The sequence below is a fragment of the Hippichthys cyanospilos genome, chromosome 3 (assembly GCF_059441005.1).
Source record: "Hippichthys cyanospilos isolate Australia breed blue-spotted pipefish chromosome 3, RoL_Hcya_1.0, whole genome shotgun sequence".
Lineage (NCBI taxonomy): Eukaryota > Metazoa > Chordata > Actinopteri > Syngnathiformes > Syngnathidae > Hippichthys > Hippichthys cyanospilos.
In genome coordinates, this window is record NC_142371.1 from 23,752,078 (window position 1) to 23,776,091 (window position 24,014).

Below are 24,014 nucleotides of genomic sequence, written 5' to 3' on the forward strand. Positions count from 1 at the left end.
TAAGAAATACTTTATTCGGCAACTTGACCATTTTTTACTTAAACTAAGTGATTACTTTATTCGAAATTCAGAAAGTAATCGATTACTTATGTACATGAAGGTCTAAAGTAATTCATTACTTTAATAATTCAATACTTGAAGTAATAATTTCAAGCAGTACTTTTCCTATTTAAAGTAAGTACCTAAATCATTAATGACTACATTTTTGATTCAACAGAGATGTTCGGACCGTCCTTTAGCCAAACACTTGAAAAATATATGTATAGAGTACCTGGAACTGAATGTCAGGTAAAAAACAAAAAAAAAAAAAACAAAAACGTAAAAACACGTCTTTGGGATTGAATGAGTTCATTTAATATCTTACATTAACCTCATGGACTCCTCACCATAAACCGGCCAATAGCAGACCTAGTGTGGTTTTTCGCTCTGAGTAAACTTTTGCATCCACGTTTTTTCTGTCATACTAGCTAGCTTAGCACTAAGCTAACAAAGGAGGGTCTCTCATCACTTTCTCCAGCATCCAACTTTAAAAAGTTCCCTCTGTGCGATCACCACGTAAGATGCCAAAAACCAGACAAAGGCCTTCATACTCTGCCCAGATACCGTTCGCTGACTGATTCATAAGTTTAATATAATGTCGTTGATTGATTCATAAGTTTAATATAATGTCCATTAACTAAACATTTCCAAAGTACATAAACTCTTCCTCCTAGACCATATGATATGACACATTTGAGTCGATCTTTCTGATATTCGTCTGATTTACGATCCAGCTTTTGAACTCTTAAAAAGGCATTCTAATAATAATAAAAAAATAAATACGATTTTGATCGCTCCTCGATGCTGCCGTTTTCATGACATTTACTGATCACGTACATGACAAAGCAGTCTGGGACATATAGATTTATTTGATAAGTGAACAAGGATGGACTCGGACAGTGGTTCATCCTGCTTGCTTCTTTTATTGAAAATAATGCCATAAAAACCTCAGCTAACACGAGCTGCTGTTACCGGATGCTATTAATCCGAAAACACGGTTAATTTGACGGGGAATGGGTTTGCGTCAGTGCATTTCCAAGACTTAACATCCTGAAATTTGACGCCTCCAAATGTGCCCGACACTTAACGCGATATGTATTCGAACCTTAATGTTTTATTTAAGGGATAAAAAAAAATGTACATGTCAAAAATAAAGAGGAAAAAGTGGTAGATCAAGCAAAACGCAAGAACACTGACAATCTTCAACTGTGGCTTTTTGTTTATTCATGAAAAAAAACAAAACAAAAAAAAAAAAAACAGCAGAACATCAATAGAAGGCCGGCACAAAGTGACCTGACTGGTACGCACGGTGGAGGCTACTTAACACGCGACCACCCAGCCGGCGCTTCCCGGGTGCTCGACTCACACTCAGCACGAGAAGATGCAGAAGAAGAAGAAGAAGCTGATTGAAAGAGAGGCACCACAGACTTTTCTCCGCTCAGCACATTTGCACTCTATTTACATCCATATGTGTGTGCGCGCGCGTGTGTGTGCTATGTACACTTTTACAAACATCAAAAGTCCGTTGGCCATCGTTTTTAGCCGCAGAGAAAAAAAAAGCGAAAAGCAAGAAGCGCGTCTGCAGGGAGGAACCGCTTAGAAAAGTCAGTCGGAAGAAAACAAACGACAAAAACTCATTTGTGGTCCACAATTTGCACGTTAACCAAAAAGGAAGACGCACATTTCCACACAGATTGCATAAAGTGTATTTTTTTTCTCTCTCTCTCTCCGTCTACACGCTTATTAAGCTTATTTGCATGATCCTTGTAAAAATTGCATACAACATGAAATCAGTGCCACTCACCCTTTGCGCTTTTTCTTTTTCTTATAGGCCACCTTTAAAGCACATTACTCCTATGGAAAACGTTTAAGACACTTTTTGTTGTCTGTCCGTTTGTGTATAAATAGAGGAAAAAAAAAGATAAAGGAGCGAATCATTGCAGGGGGGAAAAAAAACGATTACATCATCAACACTGCAAATAAATACGATGGCATCGTTCACATTTCTCATTGTGTGTTCCAGTGGCAAAAGGAACAGTGTGGTAAAAGGCATTGTTGGCATAGTTTGCTCATATATATCACATTTACGTTTGTATACACAGACAGTAGAGAGAAACTTTTCCTTAGATTCTATTCCATCGTCGAAATATTCATATTTTTAATACGTGACACCTGGTGGTCTTTTAAGGCCTTTTTTACTTGGTCCTTGATTTTTTTGTTAGGGAAAAAAAACAGGCAAAACCACAAAAGTCGTCCCCAGGATAAGAAACATAAAACCCGTGTCAATTTTTCTTTGATGACCAAATAAGAAGTTACAAGACAAAACGGAGGAAAGGTCAGTGCGAGGACGTGTCCGCATGTACGCGCTTATATTCAAATGAGGGGACAGAATATTTTAGGGGGGTGAATGATTTCCAAAATGCTGAAAAAACAGTAAATATGTAAATAGATTGTGATTTTTTTATGTAGAAGAGATGAGAGAATAGTCATACATTTTTACAATAAAGTTGGGTTAAAAAAAAACTAATTATGGGTCAAAAAAAGACAGATCAATTTGACAAGCAAAATTTTAAGTGAGGTTGAATGAAAAATGTTTTATACCTAATTGGGGTATTTTATTTTAATCCGACACTTTTAGAGTGTACTGTAATTTTGCAAGAAAAAAAAGGATCCTGAGGAAAAACTCAATTTAAAAGAGAAAACAAATCTTGATCAAAAACAATTCAAGTGTTAACGAGACAAAAGTAGTATTTTGGGGAGAAATAAAAGTATATTTTTCAAGAAAAAAATACTATTCCTAGAATTACTTCCTTGGAGAAACTTAAAAAAAATGCTGGGATGGGTCGACATTCTTTTACCGATGTGAAACGTTGAGAGGATAAAACGATATAAACCGACTACATGTGGACACGTCCTAAAAGACAGAGTGCAATTCCATTTTTTTTTTTTTGCCAAATGATGTAATTCGTCTTTTTTTTTTTTTAACTTGCTGTCACCAAATGTTGAAAAAAATATATATATTAGCGCAATTTATGTTAGATTGTCAGTCAGATCCAGATGATGGTTATTTTCAAAGCTTGAATTGAAAAATCAAACTAGAACAAAGAACAAGTGGAAAGACAGAATCCTCGTCCGCGGTTTCTTCTTTTCGAAACCGTTCAAAAACAACTTTGCTCGTCGGCTAACAATTTGCACTCGTTTTGTTCTCTTGTGCAGGTCAGGAAAAGATGCCGGGAGTCTTTACAGTGAAGCATACTCGCCATCGTCGTCATAATAATACAATAATACTTTTACAAAATGCAAAAACGAGGAGTCCGGGCCAGCGTCAAGCCCCTTTTAGTCGTTAGCGCGCTCCACGACCGGGGCGGGGCCTCCTCGGCCCGCCTGCTCCTCCGTCTTGACGACGAAGGCGTTGGTCTGCGTGCTCTCGTCCGACTCCTTGAGGGCGTCGCCGCCCTCGCCGCTTTCCGAGGGTTCCTCGTCCAAGGCGGCGGCGGCGGGGCTGCTGCCGCCGCCGCTGCCGCCGCTGCCGCCGCCGCCGCCGCCGCCGCCGCCGCGGGCCGTCTCCTTGGGGCCCTTGCCCGGGTGGCTGACGTAGAAGCGCTGGTTCTGGAAGAACTTGATGACGGTGAGTTTGGGCAGGTCCAGCTGGGCGGACAGCGTGTGGACGGCCTCCTCGTCCGGGTAGGGGCCCACGTCCTGGATGAAGCTCTGCAGGATGCCCAGCGCCTCCAGGGAGATTTTGCCGCCGCCGGCCGCCCGCGATTTGACCAGGCTGCGCACCACGTCGTCGTCCGTCTCGGCCGGGGAGGCGGTGGAGGGCTGGCGCGGCGGCAGGCGGGGGCCCGAGGGAGGTTGCTGGGACGGGAGGGGCTGGGACGGGTGCTGCAGCGACAGGGCCGGCTGGTGCGGGGGCTGCCAACGAGACGCGTTGCGGGGGGCGTTACGCGCGGCGAAATTCCTTCAAACGCGTCCTTGTGGCTGGCTAAGGAATATACTAATATACTAATATACTAATATATATATATATATATATATATATATATATATATATATATATGTGTGTGTGTGTGTGTGTAAGTGTGTAAGTGTTTGTGGCATATGTCGCAGTGATTAGTTTTGAGCTTTCGAAAAAAGGGGAAACTTTTCGTAAGAGGTGTCTATTTTGGGATTTTAACGAAAACAAACTCCTTACGATCTTGACTTTCATTTCGCAAAAGCCAAAAGAAGGTGGTAGCAGATGCACTAAATATGGATGTGACAAAATTTTAAACGCGGTTTGCTCACTAGGGATTTCCACTTGGCAAAATTCAAATTGCTGTCATTTTGTCAAAGTTTTAGATACCTCCATACATCATTTGAAACGGAATGAAGTTTTTGAAACTACAGATTTTTTTAGATTTTGTGAAAATGCACAAGTTGCTCATTTGGTTTTGGTCATGACTTTGGGAGGGAGGTGTAATAATCTTTCCACGAAAGAATATTATGGCATTTTGGTGAGCAAAAAAAATGATCAGCCGGGCCTTAAAAAAAGCAAAAAGGCACTCTAGGAAGCAGTTTTGCACTAGGGCATATCCCTATAAGCCCAGAAAAAAATACTGTTTTTTTGGAGAAAAAAAAATCCCTTTAAAAGAAAAAAAAAAAAACCTATGGTACATGCGCTGGTAGAATTTTTTTTTCAATCAACTTTTTTGTCATTGTAAAAAAAGTGCCCTTTCTTTTTAAGAAAATGCATGTACATCTTTATATTTTGGAATCTAATTGTTGATAAAATCATATATTTGAGGATAAAAAAATAATACCCCCTCAATTTTTTCATATATGACCAAAAGTAAACTTTTTGTTTAAATATGTTCCCGTTATTATGAGAATCTGTTTTTAATTTTAAAATTTTGGACTTTCTTTTGGTATTTTGTTAGAAACATTCTTAATGAGCAGGATATTCAAGCAAAAGTGATATATTATCAAGAAAATAAATAAAATTGCAGAGATTTTTTTTTCTCCTCCAAATAATGCAATGCAGGTGGGCGGGCAGCGTTGCTTGTTGTTGACCGGTTCGAATGCTCAGGCTTTGATTTAAATGGGTGAGTCAGACGGGGGACATGAGGAGATGGCCCACAAGAGCTTGTTTGCACAACAACCCTTGACGAGCGAGCAAGCGCTCAACTCTTCACTACGGACGCCCACTAAGCTAACACGCTAGCAATGCAACAAGTTTCTGAATTCTTTATATAAATAGTGCACCTATTTGAAAGGCTTTTTTTTGGGGGGTGGGCTTGTTTTAGGCTTTGCTTCTCTTTCGAGGAAGTACCATGTCTGACTAGTGAGAAATTTTAACTGAATTTGCTGGATGCTGGAGAGAAACTTGTTGAATGTCAGAATGAGGTCACGCAATTGAAAATGAAGCTTTCTTGTGGAAAAATAGTCAAAACTTGTTTTACTTTTTCTATCTTGTTCACCGGTAGAAAATTTTCAGTCCTTTAAAATATTCCCCCCCCACACCCGCAATATATATATTTTTTTTAAGTTTTAGTTTTTCTCCAATATGTCGCTCCTTTCTAGAAAAAAAACTTATTTTGAGGGAAAAAAAACAGATTTTTTAAAGTGTGTTTCAGCATTTTGCCAACAATAGTGACATCTGTCTGAAAATGGTGCTCTGAAATTTCATGATTTCTGGTAAAAATGATTAACTTGAAAGGGTATTAGTCTGCATTGTTTTGGAAACACCAAAGCACCATCTGAGTCAGACTCGTTATAGTAGTTAATTAGCCATTGTTAGCTAGCGCTTTTATGGAGAATTTTTTTTCCAAAATGAAGGCAAAAGTTGGTGTGAAAATGAGTCAAAAAACATTTTTTTGTAAATAAAATGTCCAATCTTTTAAAATAGTATTTTTTTCCACAACACAAAAAAGATTGAGATTTTCAATAAAGCTGTATTTTCTTTAAAAAATATATTTGAGAATGAAAGCTTGAAAGGTTACTTTAAAAAAAAGTTTAAGATCAAAATAAAAAATAAAATTATATATAAAAAAATATATAAATGATATATAATTTACACTTACTACATCTATTATTATTATTTCTAATAATAAATATATTCAGCTGAATGTAATACTGCGTTAAATGTTCTCTCTAATAGTTTCGTGCGACGTGGTTCACCTGCAGCTGGTCTGCCGAGATGTGTGAGAAGTGCGTGGGCCTTTCTGCGACGTTGTTGTGATGTTGTTGTCCGGCGCTGCTCTCCTGCTCATAGATGGCATCGCGCTCGCCTTGCGCCAAGCTGAGGAAGCGGCGGATCATGGACAAGTTCTCCCACAACGTCCGGTTTTCCGGAGACGGATCTTCCTTCCAGCGCAGAAGCTCGCACAGCCAACCCTGCAATCAAAAAGAAAAAACAACGGGTCACAAAACCTCTGCGTACAAAAGTAACGGCACATTATCCTGCCACTAAATTATGACTGCTAAGGTAGTTGAATTTTTTTTTTTTATGTCGACATCTATGATCATTTTCATTAGCTCAACTATGGATGTTCGCATTATATGTTAGCGTTAGGCTAACGTCTGAACACCTTTGAGTTGAAATACACAGTGTTTAATTTTTGTTTCATGGGTCAGTTTTACAATAACATTTCACGCTTGAAGCAAACGCGCTTTTTCTGAGAATTGCGCGAGCGAGAACTTTTCAAGTTTCAAGATACAGCGGCAATGCCACCTTAAATTCCAGGACATTTCAGTCCAATTACCAACTTTTTTCCCCCTACTTGTTCTTTAAGAACATTAAGCACTGGTTTGGTCAAATGGTAATCTGCCATCCAGTGTTCATCACCACCGGATTACACGGGCGGCGCTTGCTCACTCATTGGCTAGCTGGCACGATCGCGCACGCTCTCACGCGCACGCCCCGACGTGGCAGCCGAGCGCACACGCTGCACGCGGGAGATAACTCAGCACTTTGCGCGTCCCATTCCAGATTCTCCCGTAAGCCTCATCAAAACGTAGAGGAAGGAGGAGGAGGAGGAGGAGGCGGCAAAAAGAAAGAGAAAGAGGGGCCATAAAGCCTCCGTGCCCACCTTGTTCCTTTGCCACATTTATTGTTGCCTTTTTAATTTGCATGCAGAGGGATTTGGACCGTGCTCCAGTTGGGCCGTCTGTGCTTTCAGCTGATTCGGCAGAGGGAGGACACACACGCGCGCACGCACACACACTCGTCTTGTCCAACGCGGGCCTGCAACGGCGTAATCCAACTCAAACACTCTGCAAAGCAGCAGGATTAAACCCAAAGTAGCAGAGCCAATCAAAGCCCACACGGCGGGAACTCCCCCTGCCTGCCAGGAAGTCCATTTCATTAAACACAAAGTAGACGCTACGTCTATTAGCTCGCTGCTAGTCATGAATAAATGTTTTTTTGTTATTGTGACTTGTACCTACTGGAAATAAAACACCTTCCACTCATTTGAAAAACCAGCGCAGGACTTTGTGCTCCCAAATTCTTTCTGACCAATTTTCCTCGTGTTCGCGATGTATTTTTAACATTAGTTACCACTGTCTAAACAGTCCTCTGAAAGTTCTTCATTTCAGTGTTAAAAAAAACAAAACACTGTTAATATGGGTAGGGTCTGTAAGTTTTTGTTTAAATTAGAAACCACCATGCCCGAGTCGGCTAAAAAGCTTCAAACGTGACCAACAATAAGCCCGACAGTTAGCCCAACCTTACAGCAACCTGTTGTTGTTAAACCAAACCAACAATTAGCTGTAGTGCCTAACTAGTCTAGTAGCTAACAAGACATTGTCAGCTAATGACTAATTAGAGTAGCTAACTATTCTAGTAGCTAAAGACTCACCGTAAGCGTTCAATGAGTAGCTATCTGACCTTAGCTGCGAGGATTCCGCATAAACACAGAATTAGCAACATGTTCTACTGTTCCCTTTTTTATATTGATTGATTCCAAATCGCAAGTCCTCCCCCCCAAAAAAAAATCTAAAACAAATAAATTCAATGCTAGAGGTACATTCACTTACAAAGAAGTCATACCACTAAGCTACCGCTAACGTTGGCATGTCGACAATGCTAACTTATCTTAGAACTGCGAGTTTATTAAAACTAGACAGCAGTTATTCATGTACCATCATGTCAGAACCGCTTTTTGTCCGGTATCTGTTTGACAGCACATTTTTTGGTATGCCACGGGAATGTATCAGGATTGACTCCTTACACAGCAGCATTTCAGAAGATCAAACTCGACGGCCGCTGCTTGAGTAAATACAACGTCTGCGCGATGTACTTGCTTGCATCCAGGTGACCTACTGAGGTATGAAATCCTCTTCCTATAGACATCTGACAAGCTCCCAGATGCTGTAAACAGGTTCATCCCAGCAATAAGTAGCGACAGCTCGGGATTATCGTGCGATGTTGGCACACACCTGCCACAATATTGCACCGTAATCCTCTGCCTCTGGGTCACCGTCACCTAATTAATAAACAGAAGAGTCGGTAGGGTTTTTTTCAGCGTCGGGAAAGCGGAATATACACTTTTTCTACACGTGTGAATGAGAAACGACCAATTCAGGCGGTCGTAAAGCTATCAGCGAGTCTTTTGTGGTTCAAATGGCACAATAGTGCAGTACGTAGCGTTGACGAGGTCGGCGAGTACAAGAGGTGAAGTCACAAGCTGGCCAATGACAGACACACACAGACACATACACAGTACGCACAAATACACACACGCGCACACAAAACACCTTCCCATCTAATCTCATTTGGTCGTTATCGAGCCCATCAGGCTGACCTCGGCCACCCGCCGGATAAATGAAATAAGCCAACAGATGTCCATCAGTTTGCCTTTTTTGTAGCTAAAGTCATTCCCAAAAATAAAGACACAATTCTTTGGTCATTTGGTTCACAGGGTCAGCGAACATACTTGAAGCTAAAAAGAGGGAAAAAAAAAAAGTAATAAAAGCTATGACAAAGCGTTCTTTGAACTCTGTTGCTAACCAAAATAGCAGCACCCAGCGGAGCACCTAAACGCATCCACAGACCTTCCCATCTAATCTCATTTGCTCGTTATCGGGCTCATCTGTCTGACCTCGGTCGGCGAGATAAATGAAATAAGACTGATAGGCATCAGTTTGTCTTTTGTTACTGCTACAGTAAGCCCCAAAAATAAAAACACAGTATAGACACATAACAAACGGCAATGTGTTTTATTTGGCTCCCGGGAGCAACGGATAACCAAACTGCGGGCCATACAAGTTTACAAAAGATAAAAACCCAATGTATTCATTCATAAAATGAAGCTATAAGATGCCCATCATTTTGTTTCTTCAGCCGGCACAAGCGAATCCTACAACTCCAGACGGAATCTATGAGCGCTCGTGTTTAGAATGAGGAAACGGAAGGAAAGATGAGCCCCTTCCAAGGTAAACAAACAAAAACAAGACAAGGACAAAGACAAAACGTTTCATTGTCTCCTCGGACCTGGCTGAGCTCCAAGAGAAGCTCAGTCAGATAAAAATGCTCGATGAGGAAAAGAAAAGCGCAAACCGGCCGGGCCTGCTCCGGCGCGGGCTAACGTGCGGCGCCTTGGAAATCGATTCCGCCACAGTGGACGCCCATCTGCCGAGGACGAGCGCCATGTACGCGGCGCGCCATATGCCAATCTCCCGCCACAATAAGCAATAATTGCACAAGAAGGAGGAGGAAAGGGGGCTGCGTATTTTCATCTTGCTATGTGAGCGTAGCTTCGACGGCAGAGGGAAAATGGCCTGCTGGCCGTGGGGGTGGGGGCCATGGAAATAGAACTGGCCTTGAATGAACTGCAGAGGCAGTAGTACAATATGATAGTCAGCAAATGTTATTTCTTATCGTGAACCCCCATTTATTATACATTTAGACAAGGGCTGTCAAAGTTAATGTGTTAACTTTGGAGATGAATGTAAATTTTTGTATTGTAAAAAATCTAAGCTAACTTTGATCTGTTTACTTCCTATGGCAATTGAAATCTGCCAATTTTGGAATCAAAGTAACAGAGAGTCACCGACCCAAAACGGACATTTTCATAGATTCACTTTTTAAACTTGTTTGATGGCTCATTAGAAAAAAAAAGTTGAAACTCTGTTTTTGTGCTAGCATAAGGTAACTCATCACTGCCATTGATGGTTATCGGCAATAAGTTAGTGATGGACTTTAACATGTTGTCACTCTGGTGAAAATTTGGGTACAGTTCATAGCAACGGAATTCACTAATAAATTGAGGCCTGTATAATGAGAAAAAAAAAAGTTCAGTTTGGCACAGCACTCGTGTATTTTTAATAATAGGAGAAATAATTACAATTAAATCATGATTAAAAGTTAAGAATGTACTGTAATTTTGATGTGAATAGAATCTAAAATTGTAAAATTAGGAACAAAAGATTGAACTGTTGAGAGTAAAATTTTAAAAATGACAGCTGACACACAAGTCAGAACTTCCGTGAAAGATGCCACGATGACAGTTAAATTATTAGACATGAAGTTGCTTTTTTTATGAGACTCAGAAAAGTGTTAGACAGTTACAGCAAAGAAGTTTCGTTGTTTTTCCATTACTGTAATTATAATTTTACGACCGCACTTGTATAAGATAACGATGGACTTTAGCACCTTCCACTTAAGTGCAAATTCCAAAACACCAGGTGGAATTTGAAAAGTCACACCAACACATTGAAATTTGATCACAACTTTGCAAATGAAAAGCCACTGTATGACGGATTCACCAGATTTTTCGGATCTGCCCGTATGTATAGTTCCAATTTCATACAATGGCGATCTATTAAGGGCAGAAGTGTATCCAAATTGTCAATATATTTTATTGTTTATTTCAAATATACTTTTTTTAAAATGGCTTGTCAAGCAGCTGTTTAAAGCAAGTGGCCGAAAACATTTAAACACTCGTTTTTTTTACTTCTGCTCTATCAGAATATGTTGGCATGTTGCACGTATAGTAGGCATGTCCCGATAACCAGATTGGTGATTTATCACGTTACAGGTGTGTTGTCGACTTCCTGTTTCGCCGGCTAACATGCTATCAAATGTTTTTTTCGCAAAGCGCTTTATGCAATGTCGTCAGATTCAAGCTGGTGGGTGGCCAACCAATCAAACAATTCCAAGTCCAAACAGACCAAGTCAGTTGTGTGGGAAGAGTAAGGTTTCAAGACTTTCAGACTCCACATTAAAATATTAATTGATGCATAAAGTAGTTGGAATATTGGTAGTTTATTTCAAATAGATCATGTTTTTAATATTGTGCTGTATTTTCACACGTATTTCAGTTGAAATTAGATGCGGCTTTATAGATTCATTGGATTCATGTATGTGTTCATTTTTTTACAAAAAATATTCACTGAAGGTTAGTTTTGATTTTATTTACAGCTTCATTTTCATTTAGCATGGTAAATGTTTGTTGCTGTAAGAAATTCTGCATTAAACCATGTATTTTATTTATAAATAAAACTTTAACATGAAAAAAATAGCTACTTGGGATTTTTTTTTTTTTTTAAATGATATATTTTGGAGCTCCAATGTCAATACCATGATATTTTTCCTCAAAGTTATCATACCATTAGAATCTGATATTGTCTCATGCCTAATTGTATAGTATAGATACGTATATATTTTTTCTTTTGGCAATGTATGTGCACTTTTATAGCCCTTAAAAGAAAGAAGGAAAAATAATTAAATACAATTATATTTTACTGACCCAAATCTTTATCCCCCTCATCCTGATCAGCTGAAAATGATCACGTGATCGGGCCCAATTTCTGATCACGTGATCGTGACTACCCTAAAAGTAAATAAAATTACAGGTTCCGGAAGTGCATTAGCATAGATTAGTCTATTACGCATGGTCAGCTGTGTTGACAGGCGCTGAGCACGAGGACAGGGCAAGAATAAAAATATGTCAAGTTAATATACGTGTTTTAGCGACAAACAAACCCCAAAAGGCGAACGGAAGATAAAATTGCATATTGGAATCCTAACTCATAAGCTCTGTCTTACAGACAGGATTAAACAGTGAATCATCACAATCAACACAATATTTATTCATTTCCAACTAATGATCTAACTTCAATGTCAGACTGTGTCAAGAGGCTGCCAGACTTGACTCTCACTCGCGCGACGTAACAAACAATCCTCCCCCGCGAGCGGTCGCGACCTCTCTGGGTGAAACAATGGGCTGACTTGACAACAATGACATGCCGCTCTGTGACTGCGCAGGAAAGGCGACCTCCACGTGTCACCACTCGCTCCGGGGAGGACAATGGCGCCGTGGTTCAGCGGGGCGGCTTGCGTCATGCTCACCCTAGCCAATAACGTACAGTACGTACGTGCGTTTGTGTGTGCGGAAGTGGGTTGGGATGGAGGCGGTGGAGGTTTAGGCAAGCAAACAGAGGCAGATGGAGCATAAAGAATAACCAAAGGCAAATGACCAGTTCATCTTAAATGGAGCACATTAAACATCTGCGTGGCCACACTTATTTTTAAGCACATCTTTTATTCCTGCGCAGCACACACAAACGTTCGCAAGAAAATCACCTTCAAACCATAAGATGAACAGTGCAGACTGTCTTCAAACCATGGTGTGGTCAAATTACTGAAATTAATATTGTTGGGCCAATTGCAAGTGCAATTGCCATTAGCAGTTCACTGTCAAACCAAACAAAAAGCAAGAAAACTGCCAATTATGCATTTTTAAAACTTGGCTGTTACTAGCTAAATGCTAACAGCATTTGCTATTAGTAGCAAGGCGCAGCGCTATAACCCCCTATGGCATAAGCAATGGTGTAAAAACACAATTGGTGCATCAACACATGTAGATCACTAATCACCGTACAGTAGTTGTGAAACTCTTCTTCAGAAATGTTTGCATGGTTGTATTTACTGCCCCTTGTGGGCAACTCGCACTCTTCTGATGCATCCATCCATTTTCAAAAGCCGCTCATCCTCACAAGGGTCGCAGGCTTGCTGGTGCCTATCCCAGCTGTTGGCAATTAGTCTAAAATTTTTAAGTGTTTCCCCACTGGCTGAATTCACTTCTGCCGTTTCAGAATGTTTTGCCATGTTATCATGTTGTTTAGTACATATATTTTTTTTAATCCATTGGCAGTATCTGTGTACTTTGATCATCCTTAAAAATGAAAAATAAAATAAATTGACATTTTCCTGATCATTATTTTTTCCCCTTGATTTTGATCAGCTGAAGATATGTGATTGAATCTGATTTCCGATTACGTGAATGGAATATGGACGACCTATTGTCATCTAAAATATCTACAATTTAATTTTGACTGATTTTTTCATTAATTGTTGATCACCTGTACTAAATATAAATCCTGGCCAATACTTTGTAACATCAAGATGCGTTTTATCGAGCCACTATTCATTTGGAGTGATTTCGACTACTAGCAGCTTGTTTGTTTACAAAAGCATCGCAATAAATGTGTTAGGAATGCAAAGCTCTTCAAGTCATGATTATTGCTTGCATCTCACTGTACAGTATCTCCATTTTGTGTTCAGGGGTTTTATTGCACTGGAGTGGCAGCACAAAAGTTTTCTTGATCGTTTTTTTGTGTCGCTGCGGCGCTAGTTGGGCAGATGGAGGATAAAAATGCACCAACACGGTGATGGAGAAGCAACAACAACAACAACAACAACAGCAGCTGCATTTCAAACGCACAAACCGACGGCGGAAAGTCTGATTCCGTCAATTAAGGCGCCGGTTGTGATTTAATCCAAATACAGGCTTTAATTGCTAATATCAAAGCGTAATTAAGATGATAAATCGTGACTGATCTTATTGAATTAGGAGCCGGCAGAGAAGCAGCAAATTGACTGTCAGCTAAATAAGTGTTTTTAATTGGCTGACAAGTTTGCTTCCAGCGATCAAACGCATTTTAGCCTCAGCAAGTATCCCCCCAAAAGTTTTTTTAAATGATAATTTAATAGCATGGACTTGGAAATTCCCTTGTTTTTGGACTTTTAGAAACATCTTCCATAATTACTATGTCATAAAGCATTACGTTAGCTTCATATCATTATAAATATTGGGAGAAAATACACCAAGATGAACTACAGTATGCTCTTATCTCTGAGTACTAATCAGCGCTCAAGTAGCTGCATCTTAGAAGCTAGCCAGATGGATTTCGTTTCATGTTTTTGCACGGACGACGAGCTCAAACAATAGAACCCTTTTGTTTTCCTCCATTTCTCATGAATTGCAATTACCCTTGTGAAAAAAAATATACATATAATTGAATAATATTCATTTGGACTTTCCCTAATTTGGACTTTCAAAAAGAGCTTCCTTAGTTTATGTGTCATAGAGAATTACGTTAGTCATTCCAGTCAAGCTTTTGGGGGAAAACACACAAAGCCTATTTTAGACGTAAGGCTTAACTCTACAAGAATACCAATGATGTGAATGCTCAAAAGGGCACAGCTGCCAGTCGTACTTAAGTAACAGCATTGTGGTTGGCGCTTAAATTTTGTGATGCCAAAACAGGTGGTTGGCAAAAAATATTGGATATATGTACATATGTTGCAAATATTTAGACAATCCTGTTTTCCTAAATACGCTTTACCAAGTCGTCTGATATTAGGTTTGCGTGCATTCAGTGCAGCTCCATGTAATGCCAAAACATCCCGGTCATTGTTGAGATCTATTGGTGCATATGAGTGAGTACGTAAGTGAGTGATATAGTATATTTAACAGAAAGAACAAAAGGCAGTGTACTGCTTAGTATGTGTTAACAGCATGTTACCACGTAAACTTCATTTCCAAGTACCAACTTTTAGACAAGTTTAAAGTTATCGCAACATCAAAACAAATTTCCATTAGCCTGTAATGGAGTTTTGTACAGTATTATAATGTAAGCATTAAGCTTGCAGATGATTGTTAGAAAAAACGTTATAGCCTGCGGTGTTTGAATATAAAGAAGAAGCTCCAGCTTCGTCCCACATTCCAAAAACATGCAAGACAGGTGAATTAGACACTCTACATTGTCCTTAGATGTAATTGGGTGCGTAAATGTTTGTTCATCACTGTGTGCCCTGCAATTGGCTGGCAACCAGTTCAGGATGTCCTACGCCTACTGCCCGAAGTCAGTTGGGACAGGCACCAGCTTGTTTGCGACCCATGTGAGGCTAAGCGGCTATATGAATGGATGGATGTCCACGATGAGTCCAACTATATTAATAATTTACTTTCTATTTCCTATCTGAAAATAAATCTTGCTATGAAATTTGAGCAACACTGTTTCTTGCGGCATTTACTTCCAAAATATAATTGCTGAAGTCCAGAAATTGCTTCTGGAAGACCCTCCATGGTAGGATGTGTACGCAGGGAACACATTGTGTAATGATCTGAGACAAAAATATGATAATGATGACGATGATGTGTTAAGAGGGAAAGGAGGAAGTGGCGGAGACAGAGAGAGAGTGAGAGAGAGAGAAAGAGAGAGAGAGTGGACACAAGCACCATCATGAGCACTTTTATCGGCCTTAATATCTCCCCGAGCACACACACACACGCGTACACACTCGCAGGGTCGTAGTTAAATTGAAATATTTGCCGGCGTGTGTCACAAGCATGCAGCATGGTAATTATGACAGATCTGATTAGGCGGTTCCGAGTCGGGTGGCTCTGGGCTGCAGGTGCGACCTTGCGCATTCCTGCGTGTGTACATAAAATTAATTACAAGCACGGGGGGGAGGGGTGGTGTAAGGGTGGGGAGGGTGAGGGAGCTCGCCCGGGTGGGGCGGGGGCGGCCGCTCCCACGGGGGGCACCCTAATGGAATATTTTCCCCGAGTCTAATAATACAGTTGGTATTGACTTGAGGTAATTAGGGGGATCATTAAAGCGCTTTTCCCGGCGTATTTGCCTGCCTGATCAGATTAGCGGGAATGGGCTTCAGAACAAGCCCTGTGTGGTCTGTCAGGAGGAGCGCGAGCAAGGCAAGGTGAGGAGGAAAAGGCCCAGCTAGCAATGCTAAATTAGTATACGGTAGTATACATGGGTAGCTTGGTCTCCTTCAGAGACAATTCATATTCATTTAATTTAACTTGACGAAATAAATAAATAAATCAATGGATACTAATTATTAAACGTATTCAAGTGTGGCGCTGGCTCAACATCTTTTTTACTATTCAAAAAGGCTTTGCGCTGGTTAGGTGGCACTTGGGTGAAAAACAAGTTCACAGGGGGATACATCATCGAAAAAAGGCTGCAAACCACGGTCTAGACGTGCTAAAGACCATCTGAGTTTAAAGTGTTTTTAAACTTTTGACTGGAACTGTAGTTTACATTACACGAGCTCCCTATAAATAACCACATACACCATCGCAAGTTACATCCTCACATTATTTTGAGAGCTAACATTTTGTTTGGTTCTCGAGGCAATTTCCCGCCTGAGCGTAATGCGTCGGGGTGAACAGGAAGTCCTCCCTGCTTAGAGGTTCACATGGCCGTGGCATCCTTCGGAGGAGGCGGGTAGGCGAAAAGTGACGCACCAAAGCCGACAGATGGGGTGAGAGGTGGCGTAAGCGAGATGACAGGGGAGTCGCAAAGTGCTATGAGCATGCTCAGTGACATGGGAAGAGGAAGAGAAAGACGAGGAAGATGAAGATGAGGAGGGGGGGACAAGCTGGTGGGAATTCCACCGTCCATTAAACAATTTAAAGAGAGGCTCATTTTCAGAGGGAAGGGGAGGATGCCGCCGTTTGCCAGATAATTCATTCCCTAAATTAATTATTCAGACAGCTGCCTCTCTAGTTCCGCAATAAGAGACAATTTGGTTCCCATGGCAACCTAATAAGCAAGCGGGAGATAAATAAATACATGAATAAATTAATAAACAGACGCTGCCTCTTTTTGAAACCCTCGGGGCTGCCAGATCTCATCTGCCTCAGTTTTTGTTGCGAGGGATTCTGCAAACATTACCAACAAGGTAGCGCGACTCCCTACAACAAAGTACAAAACTGACACGTTTTTATTTATTTTTTATCATAGAATTAACCCTCCAAGCTTTCTCTGCATATACGGTGAAAGCTTTTTTAATACGATTTACTTTTTTTTAGTGTGTGTGTGTGTGTGTGTTTGCTTTGGTGTGGTAGTGTTGGGGGGAGAGATTCCTCCACTCCAGTTTTTCATGTATTGAAAGCAAAATTTTTTGAACTATTTGCCATGTTACTCACACAAGTTCTTGATTGGTAGTTCATCACTAAGGCCGATGATATAAACAAGCTTTTAACTAGACAGCATCTGATCTGTCTGAGTCAGCACTTGAGAAGCATCAGAGCGCAAATGGAATGTGCATATATATATATATATATTATATATATACACATATACATATATACATATGTATATATATATTTTTTTTTGTGCGTGTCTGTGTGTGTGTGTGTGTGTGTGTGTGTGTTTAGAGATTTGTGTTTGACATGTGAGTTGACTACTGAGCCCATAAAAAGAAAAGTTAATCAGTCCTTTCAAGCACTGATCCCACACGAGCACGCACACCCACGCACGCACGCACACACACACATACACACACAAACACACACTACAAATCATGTCGGCCCACTAAAGTGATTCCAGCCAATTAGTCATTTTCAAAACAAGATGGCAGCAGTTACAGCTATGTCGTCACCCTCCCTCATCACCCCTCCCTCATTGGTCCACAGACCAATGATGCCCCCCGCCGCCCCGCCTGCACCCATCCTTCCACTCCTGGGACTGCCGTGCCAGGCGAATGCAGGGTGACAGATGGCATACACCAACCTCCCCTGCCCCCTGTACTACTGCACCACAGTGAGTCTACCCCCCCAATCCCCCCACTCTCTCAGCCCTAACCCCCCCCCAACCACCCTTGCATCACCTCCCTTGCCCACCCCCTCTGGTGGACCAGATCAGTGGCATTCTGTCTCATTAGAGTCTGGCTAATTAGCGTAGCCTCTTCCAGGGAGAATGAGCAAGGAAGGGAAGGCATGTGGGGCCGAGGGGGGCGAGGTGGGGATGGTGGTCCTGGTGGGGCGGGGCGGCGGTCTCTACTGGTCATTGATTAGTCGGAGGGCTTTGAGCCCAGGTTCCCAGGGTGCTTGTTTTATGACAGCAGGGACTCTGATTCCATCTGTTGTGAAATTCCTCTCAGGAAGTGTCGGGAATGTTGCGACATAAAAGTTGTGTCAAAGGAATGAACCCCACTCAAACCCCCACCTAAGCTCCTTGGCCCTCTCCTCCAAAGACAACCTGCGTTACCCCGATCCAATATTAGCTTGCCAAGTAAATGAGTCTCTTTTCCTGATTATACCAATGACAACAAGCACGAGCTCATAAGTGAAAAGCAGCAGAGGTCGGTGGCAGTTATTTACTCAACTGCAGATGGGCTCGGCATCTATTTTGGCAAGTCGAAGTGGAGTTTTACTTTTAATTTGAACTCATTTGCGGAGACGAAAATCTTTGAACGATTCCGCTAATACAAAGTAAAGCTAAACTAAGCCTTGAAAACTGTCATTCCTTCCCTTTTTTTTTTATTTTTAGCTTGGATGTTTCCGCTTTTCAAAGTCAAAAAGGATACTTAAATGACCATTTACCACTGTGCTACCAAGAAACATAAAAGACACGCAAAAGGGAAACACAAACAACATTGGAGCGGAAATTAAATTAAATCTATTAGTACAATTTTATGACTACTCTCCATGCAATGTCCCCTTTGAAAACGTCGATCTTGGAGATGCACATTTCAGGGACGGGGATGAAAGTGGAGGATGGGCCTGACTGGCAGGAAGCCCAGACGGGCGTCCTAGAAAATAAGGGGGGGGGCTGGTATGTTTCTATTACATCGATGTGTTCCGTTCTAGAGGCTCCATGGTGCATGTCAGTGGTTCTGGTTCTAGTGGGCTAGCGTATCAGCCACAGAGAGAGAAAGTGAGGCAGTATAGTGCTCCCTGGAGTAGAATAGCAATAAACACTAGTTTACTGATGCATGCAACTGTGTGTGTATTTATGTGTGTGTGTGTGCAATACATGTGAATGTGCAGGCCTCTTATTGTATTCTGTGTGTGTTTCCGGAAAAAGAGAGGGAGGGCGGGCGGTGGTGGGGATGTTGGATTTTTGCCATCCTGTTCCCTCTCAGGGCTCATAACCATCGCAGGCCTCTGCCAGCCTTTAACTGCACCCCTTCACCCACACACATTCAATGTGGCATTTCCACCGCACTTTTAAGACCAGGGAGTTCTTCACGTCACCTTCTGAGTCCTCTCAGCAAAGATTTACAGTCATAGTAAGTGTTAGCGTCATGAGTAATGGGGATCAACTTCTGAATCTGTTCACCAATGTCCCATTTGGTACCATTTTTGGTACAGCAAGGCCGTACAGGAGGAAGTGCTACGGTGCACATATGTTGTGATCTGACATGCAGAAATATGTTATTTTACATCACTATTGTATACAGTAACTCTTGTGATAAATGGGGATCTAAGCTTAATATATGGATTCTTTTAGACAGTAGGATTATCTAAAAGTATACAAAAACCCATAGTTACATCTTTATGAGGTTTAAGTCCTTGTCAAGTGAAATGCACTGCTATCAGATGCTAACCTAAAGAGTAATTACCCTGTGGGAGTCCTTAAATTACACAATGTCTGTTTTAGACAGACGAAAAGAATGTAGCTGCCATTCATCACGTAAAAACCAGAATAAATGTAGTTAAGCTGGTTTTCGTAGGTTTCCTTATGCAACAAGAACATTGCAGAAGAAGGTTGCAATGACACCAACACTAACTGGCTCAAATTCACACTGACAAAATAGAAGAGCTTTTTAAATTATGCAACTAGTCTAAAAATCTCTGAATGGGTTTAGATCCTGTATACATTAATAGACAAATGGTCATGGAATATAAAGCCCGTTGGGTTGTAAGGTCAGCATACTTTGGTAAATGAATGGAGCCCAGAGTTCAAAGCAGACACGCTGTATCTAATTGTTAGGACACAAAAGTAAATGTTTTTATATCCAGGTAAAACCAGTATCTTTCTAATCTTTAATAATGTTAATACTTTATCTTTCTTGAACTTGTTTGATAATATCTTAAATTAATCTGTAATTTCCTATGTGAACCACAATTAATTACCAAGTATATGAAATGTGCAATAGAACTAGTGCTACCTTTCCTCTTGTCCAAGCATAGCTCGTTTGTTTATGCTACTGAAATGACTGAAATGTTTTCAGTCCCGACAGTGGTTTCGTACACTGGATACGGGGATAAATAAAAGACGAGAAAAACGAGGTAGGAGGGCCTTACATTTCCACCCAACCCACAAGATCTGTTGGTGGTATAATTGAATAAAAATAAAATTGTCTGCCCACAGCATGAAACTCGAGCGGCACCTCCTTCCACCAAGGATGAGTGAATAGCCGAAGATGTGTCCACTGGGTTCTCATCATCATACTACTTGTACTTACGTCACCTCACCTTATTTAATCAGTCTTATCATGCTTCCTTATTGTGAGTGAGTATCACCAAGTGCTAACCTAAAAGTTACGTCGCCCTACTGTCTTACAGTTTGATGACTGCGTTCAGACCTGACCAACAAACCGCGTCGACGGTGGAAAATAAAAACATTCGAAACGAAACCAAAGGGTGCCAAGTGAGGAGTTCAGAGGTGCTGACAGGAGGAAGAGCTGCGAGGCTGGCGCGGAAGTAGCGATGCCGGCTGGGTTGGCGGATGGGTGGGAGGTTTTGGAGGGTTGGGGGGAGGGGGGGGGGGGGGCATACCAGCTGCCCGGGGAGCGCCCATTACGAGATGGAGGCAGCGATAAGTGCTCTCCCAGGCCCCCTTTCGCAGGCATAATTAGCACACTTCTTATCTGCTCCTCAATTCACATTCACAGCCGCCCGCCATCAATGAAGCAGGCGGGATTCGGCGGCCAGACACAACCGCGTTCCCCCACAAAAATGCCTCGTACACCCCTTTCTCCCTCTCATTTTTCCCTACAACCTTCCATGCAGTCTTTGAACCCTTTGATTAAAAAAAAAAAAAAAAACAGTGGTTTGTGCATCAAACTGCAATTTGGTCAAACAAAGCTATCTGCGTGTGTAATCGTGCTAATCAGCAGGAAAAAAATAAAGTCTTTGCAGATATTTCGGGATGATTCCCCACCCCAGATGATCTATTCCCCCTCCTCCTCCTCCTCGTCTTTTTTCATCAAGTGCAATTGTGGAACTCTTCCAGACTCTGTGAAAATCTTTAATAATATCTCATTATTGCTGTTTTTTGGTAAATGTCTTTGTTAACAGTGAGTGTGGGGGTAGCGGTCGCACGTCTTTGCCAGTTTTTAACGACTGCGTGAGGGCAATCGTCTGTGTGGGAAGAATAATATCAACAATTTCATATCCAAAGCCTTCACTTGGAGGCTCCCTTTGTTTATGTTGTAAGATGATCCCTATGTCTGTACCTGGCTTTTGGAGGCAGCCACTTTGGCAAAGAGCGCCTGGGAGACTTTAGCCCGCTTCATCTCCTGCTGGATCTCGTCGTAGATGTTGGAGTTGATGTTGAGGATGCAGCTCTCCGTTTTGCCGTTCCATTCGCTGGGCAGAGGGGAAGGCTTCACCTGTTCCCGAAGGGAGACATTTTCAAACTCTTGAGCATTTCATTTGATTCGGAGAGTTTCATTTTATTGAAACTGTGGCGTCTTATCATATGAATTTTAACCTTTGCATCTTTCTCTCTTGAAATAAAATTAAACATCAACCAACAATGTCCCAGCCTCTACCAAAAAGTTTGTAATGCATTTTATATGTCTTTAATGGGCAAGTAAAATAACATTCTACAATATTTTATTTTATAAAAACATAACAATGACACAAGTCAATAGAATTTGACAGGTTGTAAATAATTTATAATTCATTGGGAGACAGTCACTTGCATTTTGCATCATATTTTAGCACTATGCAAGTTGTGCGCTTTTTTCAGTTACAAAATATGCAATTCTCCCAGTGTCATGTTTAGTTTGAGAGCAAAGCTATTTTTGCTCAAGCACATTTATTTACTTTCTTCTCTTTATTGATCATATTTGCTTAATATGCACCATTTGCAGCAGCGCCTCCAGTTTGGTTGTATACCCACTGTATAATGACGCATTCAAGCTAAATACCGTAATTCCCCAATTATAAGACGCACTTGTTTTTTTCCCAAAAAAGAATCCCAAAAATATGAGTGCGTCCTATAAATGGTAACTTCAAAATCCCATTCATTTTTTAATTGACACTATTCGAGGAAGACTGATCAGTCAGCTGCATAAACCAATTTTTTTACGCCCAGATGTGTGTTTTAATATCGGCCGTATTCTTACTTATAATCATGATCATAGCAAGATGAGCTAGAAGGCGGACTTCAGTTGGCCGTTTTGCAGTCAGTGCCGGTTGCAGCTGACAGCAGCTCATGTCAGCTGAGGTTGTTAAGGCATTATTTTCAATAAAAGAAGCGAGCAGACTGAACCAACAACTGAGTCCATCCTTGTCCACACACTGGAATATTACAAAAATGATTGGATCATGTAAAAGTTATGATGTCTCAATCTAATTCAATCAAGAGCCCACCAGAAATAGAACACGAAAAAGTATTCTATTTGACTTGTTTATTAATTGTGTTTTTTTGGCATGTAAATAACCAATTATAAATATACAGTAATGACACACGGATGGTGCAACTTCAGGTTTTTATGGCAAAATGAACTTGAGTTGCATCGCAAGGAATAAGAGAAACAACTGCTTCGAGCTTTACACCGCGGAGGCGTTCAATGACTGCCCACAATGTGGGAAATCTGAAACACACTTAACTCACAACAATTGTATAACTTGCGGATATGAACACAAGAAAATATGGAGAAATTAAAAAGATCAGATTTATTCAGTTTTGCTATCGTTTTTATATTGTTGCCAAACTTGGTGCATTTTATACATGGTAACATAGACAATATCAGAATTTAACTTTTAAACTGAGGGTGCGTAAACAGGTGTGTCTTATATTTTGGGAATTACGGTTATAATAACAACTGTGCCACTGTTACTTGAGTTTTTTTTTTTTTTTTTGTAATGGTTTATGAAATTTAAATTAATCTCCAAAGGTTAACGCTTTAACTTTTACTGAATTATCATTGATATTTTTATTTTAAATATATTTTACTCACAGGAGAAAGCCCCACTGGAATGCGAGGGTTCCAGTCTTCAGGCCGCACACTATTACAGTCTTCTCTCCGTGGCTGCAAAAGAGAAACTGCCATTTATTTAAAATACACCCCGATATGCACACAAACACACACACACACACACACACACAAACATGCCTGCACACAAGCAAATACACATGCATTAAAAAAAAAAGAAGACTTTGATATGTTGTCCTCTCTGATTTTGTTCTGGCATAAAGGCAGAAAGATTAAAAATACAAAATCAAATCATCTTCCTTCAAGGCATATTGCTTCTTGACGAGATTCCTTTGACGAGGCAACAAGTAGTCTGATAAAAGCAAAGAAACTATTAGCATATGAATCAACCTTAAGTGAGCGAAAAGCGCACAACGTCAGCTTCACATTTGACTGGTAGGCTAGCAATAATGTTTGAACAGTCTAGAGTTTGCGTTGGGTTATTGAGGATTGTGTCAGATAGGGCGTTAAGGTTGTGGAGCATTACGCGAAAGCCCCCGTTTCCACCGACACTATCTAGCCTACTGTATTCGACGCAATAATTCCAATGACAAATCTACCCGGTCTACTCTACCCTATCCAACACATTGTGTTGTGATTCCAAAAGAAGTAGCCCGGTGACAAAATGTGATGCAAATACTTTGATTGGATTGAGACAGATTTGAATATTCGGCATGAAAACTAAATGGGGAGAACAGCCACATGAAAACGAAGTGGGGCAAAAGAATGAAAAAGCTTTTGC

At 40.9% G+C, this 24,014-nt stretch overlaps 1 protein-coding gene across 4 annotated transcripts in view; it reads right to left on the reverse strand.

The window, feature by feature from the left end:
• Positions 1–1,240: 1,240 nt before the first annotated feature.
• Positions 1,241–24,014, reverse strand: part of satb1b (SATB homeobox 1b) — a 77,945-nt gene continuing 55,171 nt past the window's right edge. For all 4 annotated transcript variants that reach the window (XM_088410604.1, XM_088410603.1, XM_088410601.1 and 1 more), the window contains 4 exons: positions 23,258–23,329; positions 21,524–21,679; positions 6,199–6,414; positions 1,241–3,954 (listed from right to left, as the gene is read on the reverse strand). In XM_088410604.1, the coding sequence (XP_088266730.1) occupies positions 3,376–3,954; positions 6,199–6,414; positions 21,524–21,679; positions 23,258–23,329 (1,023 nt within the window). In that variant the 3' untranslated portion in view covers positions 1,241–3,375. The remainder of the gene's footprint in view (positions 3,955–6,198; positions 6,415–21,523; positions 21,680–23,257; positions 23,330–24,014) is intronic.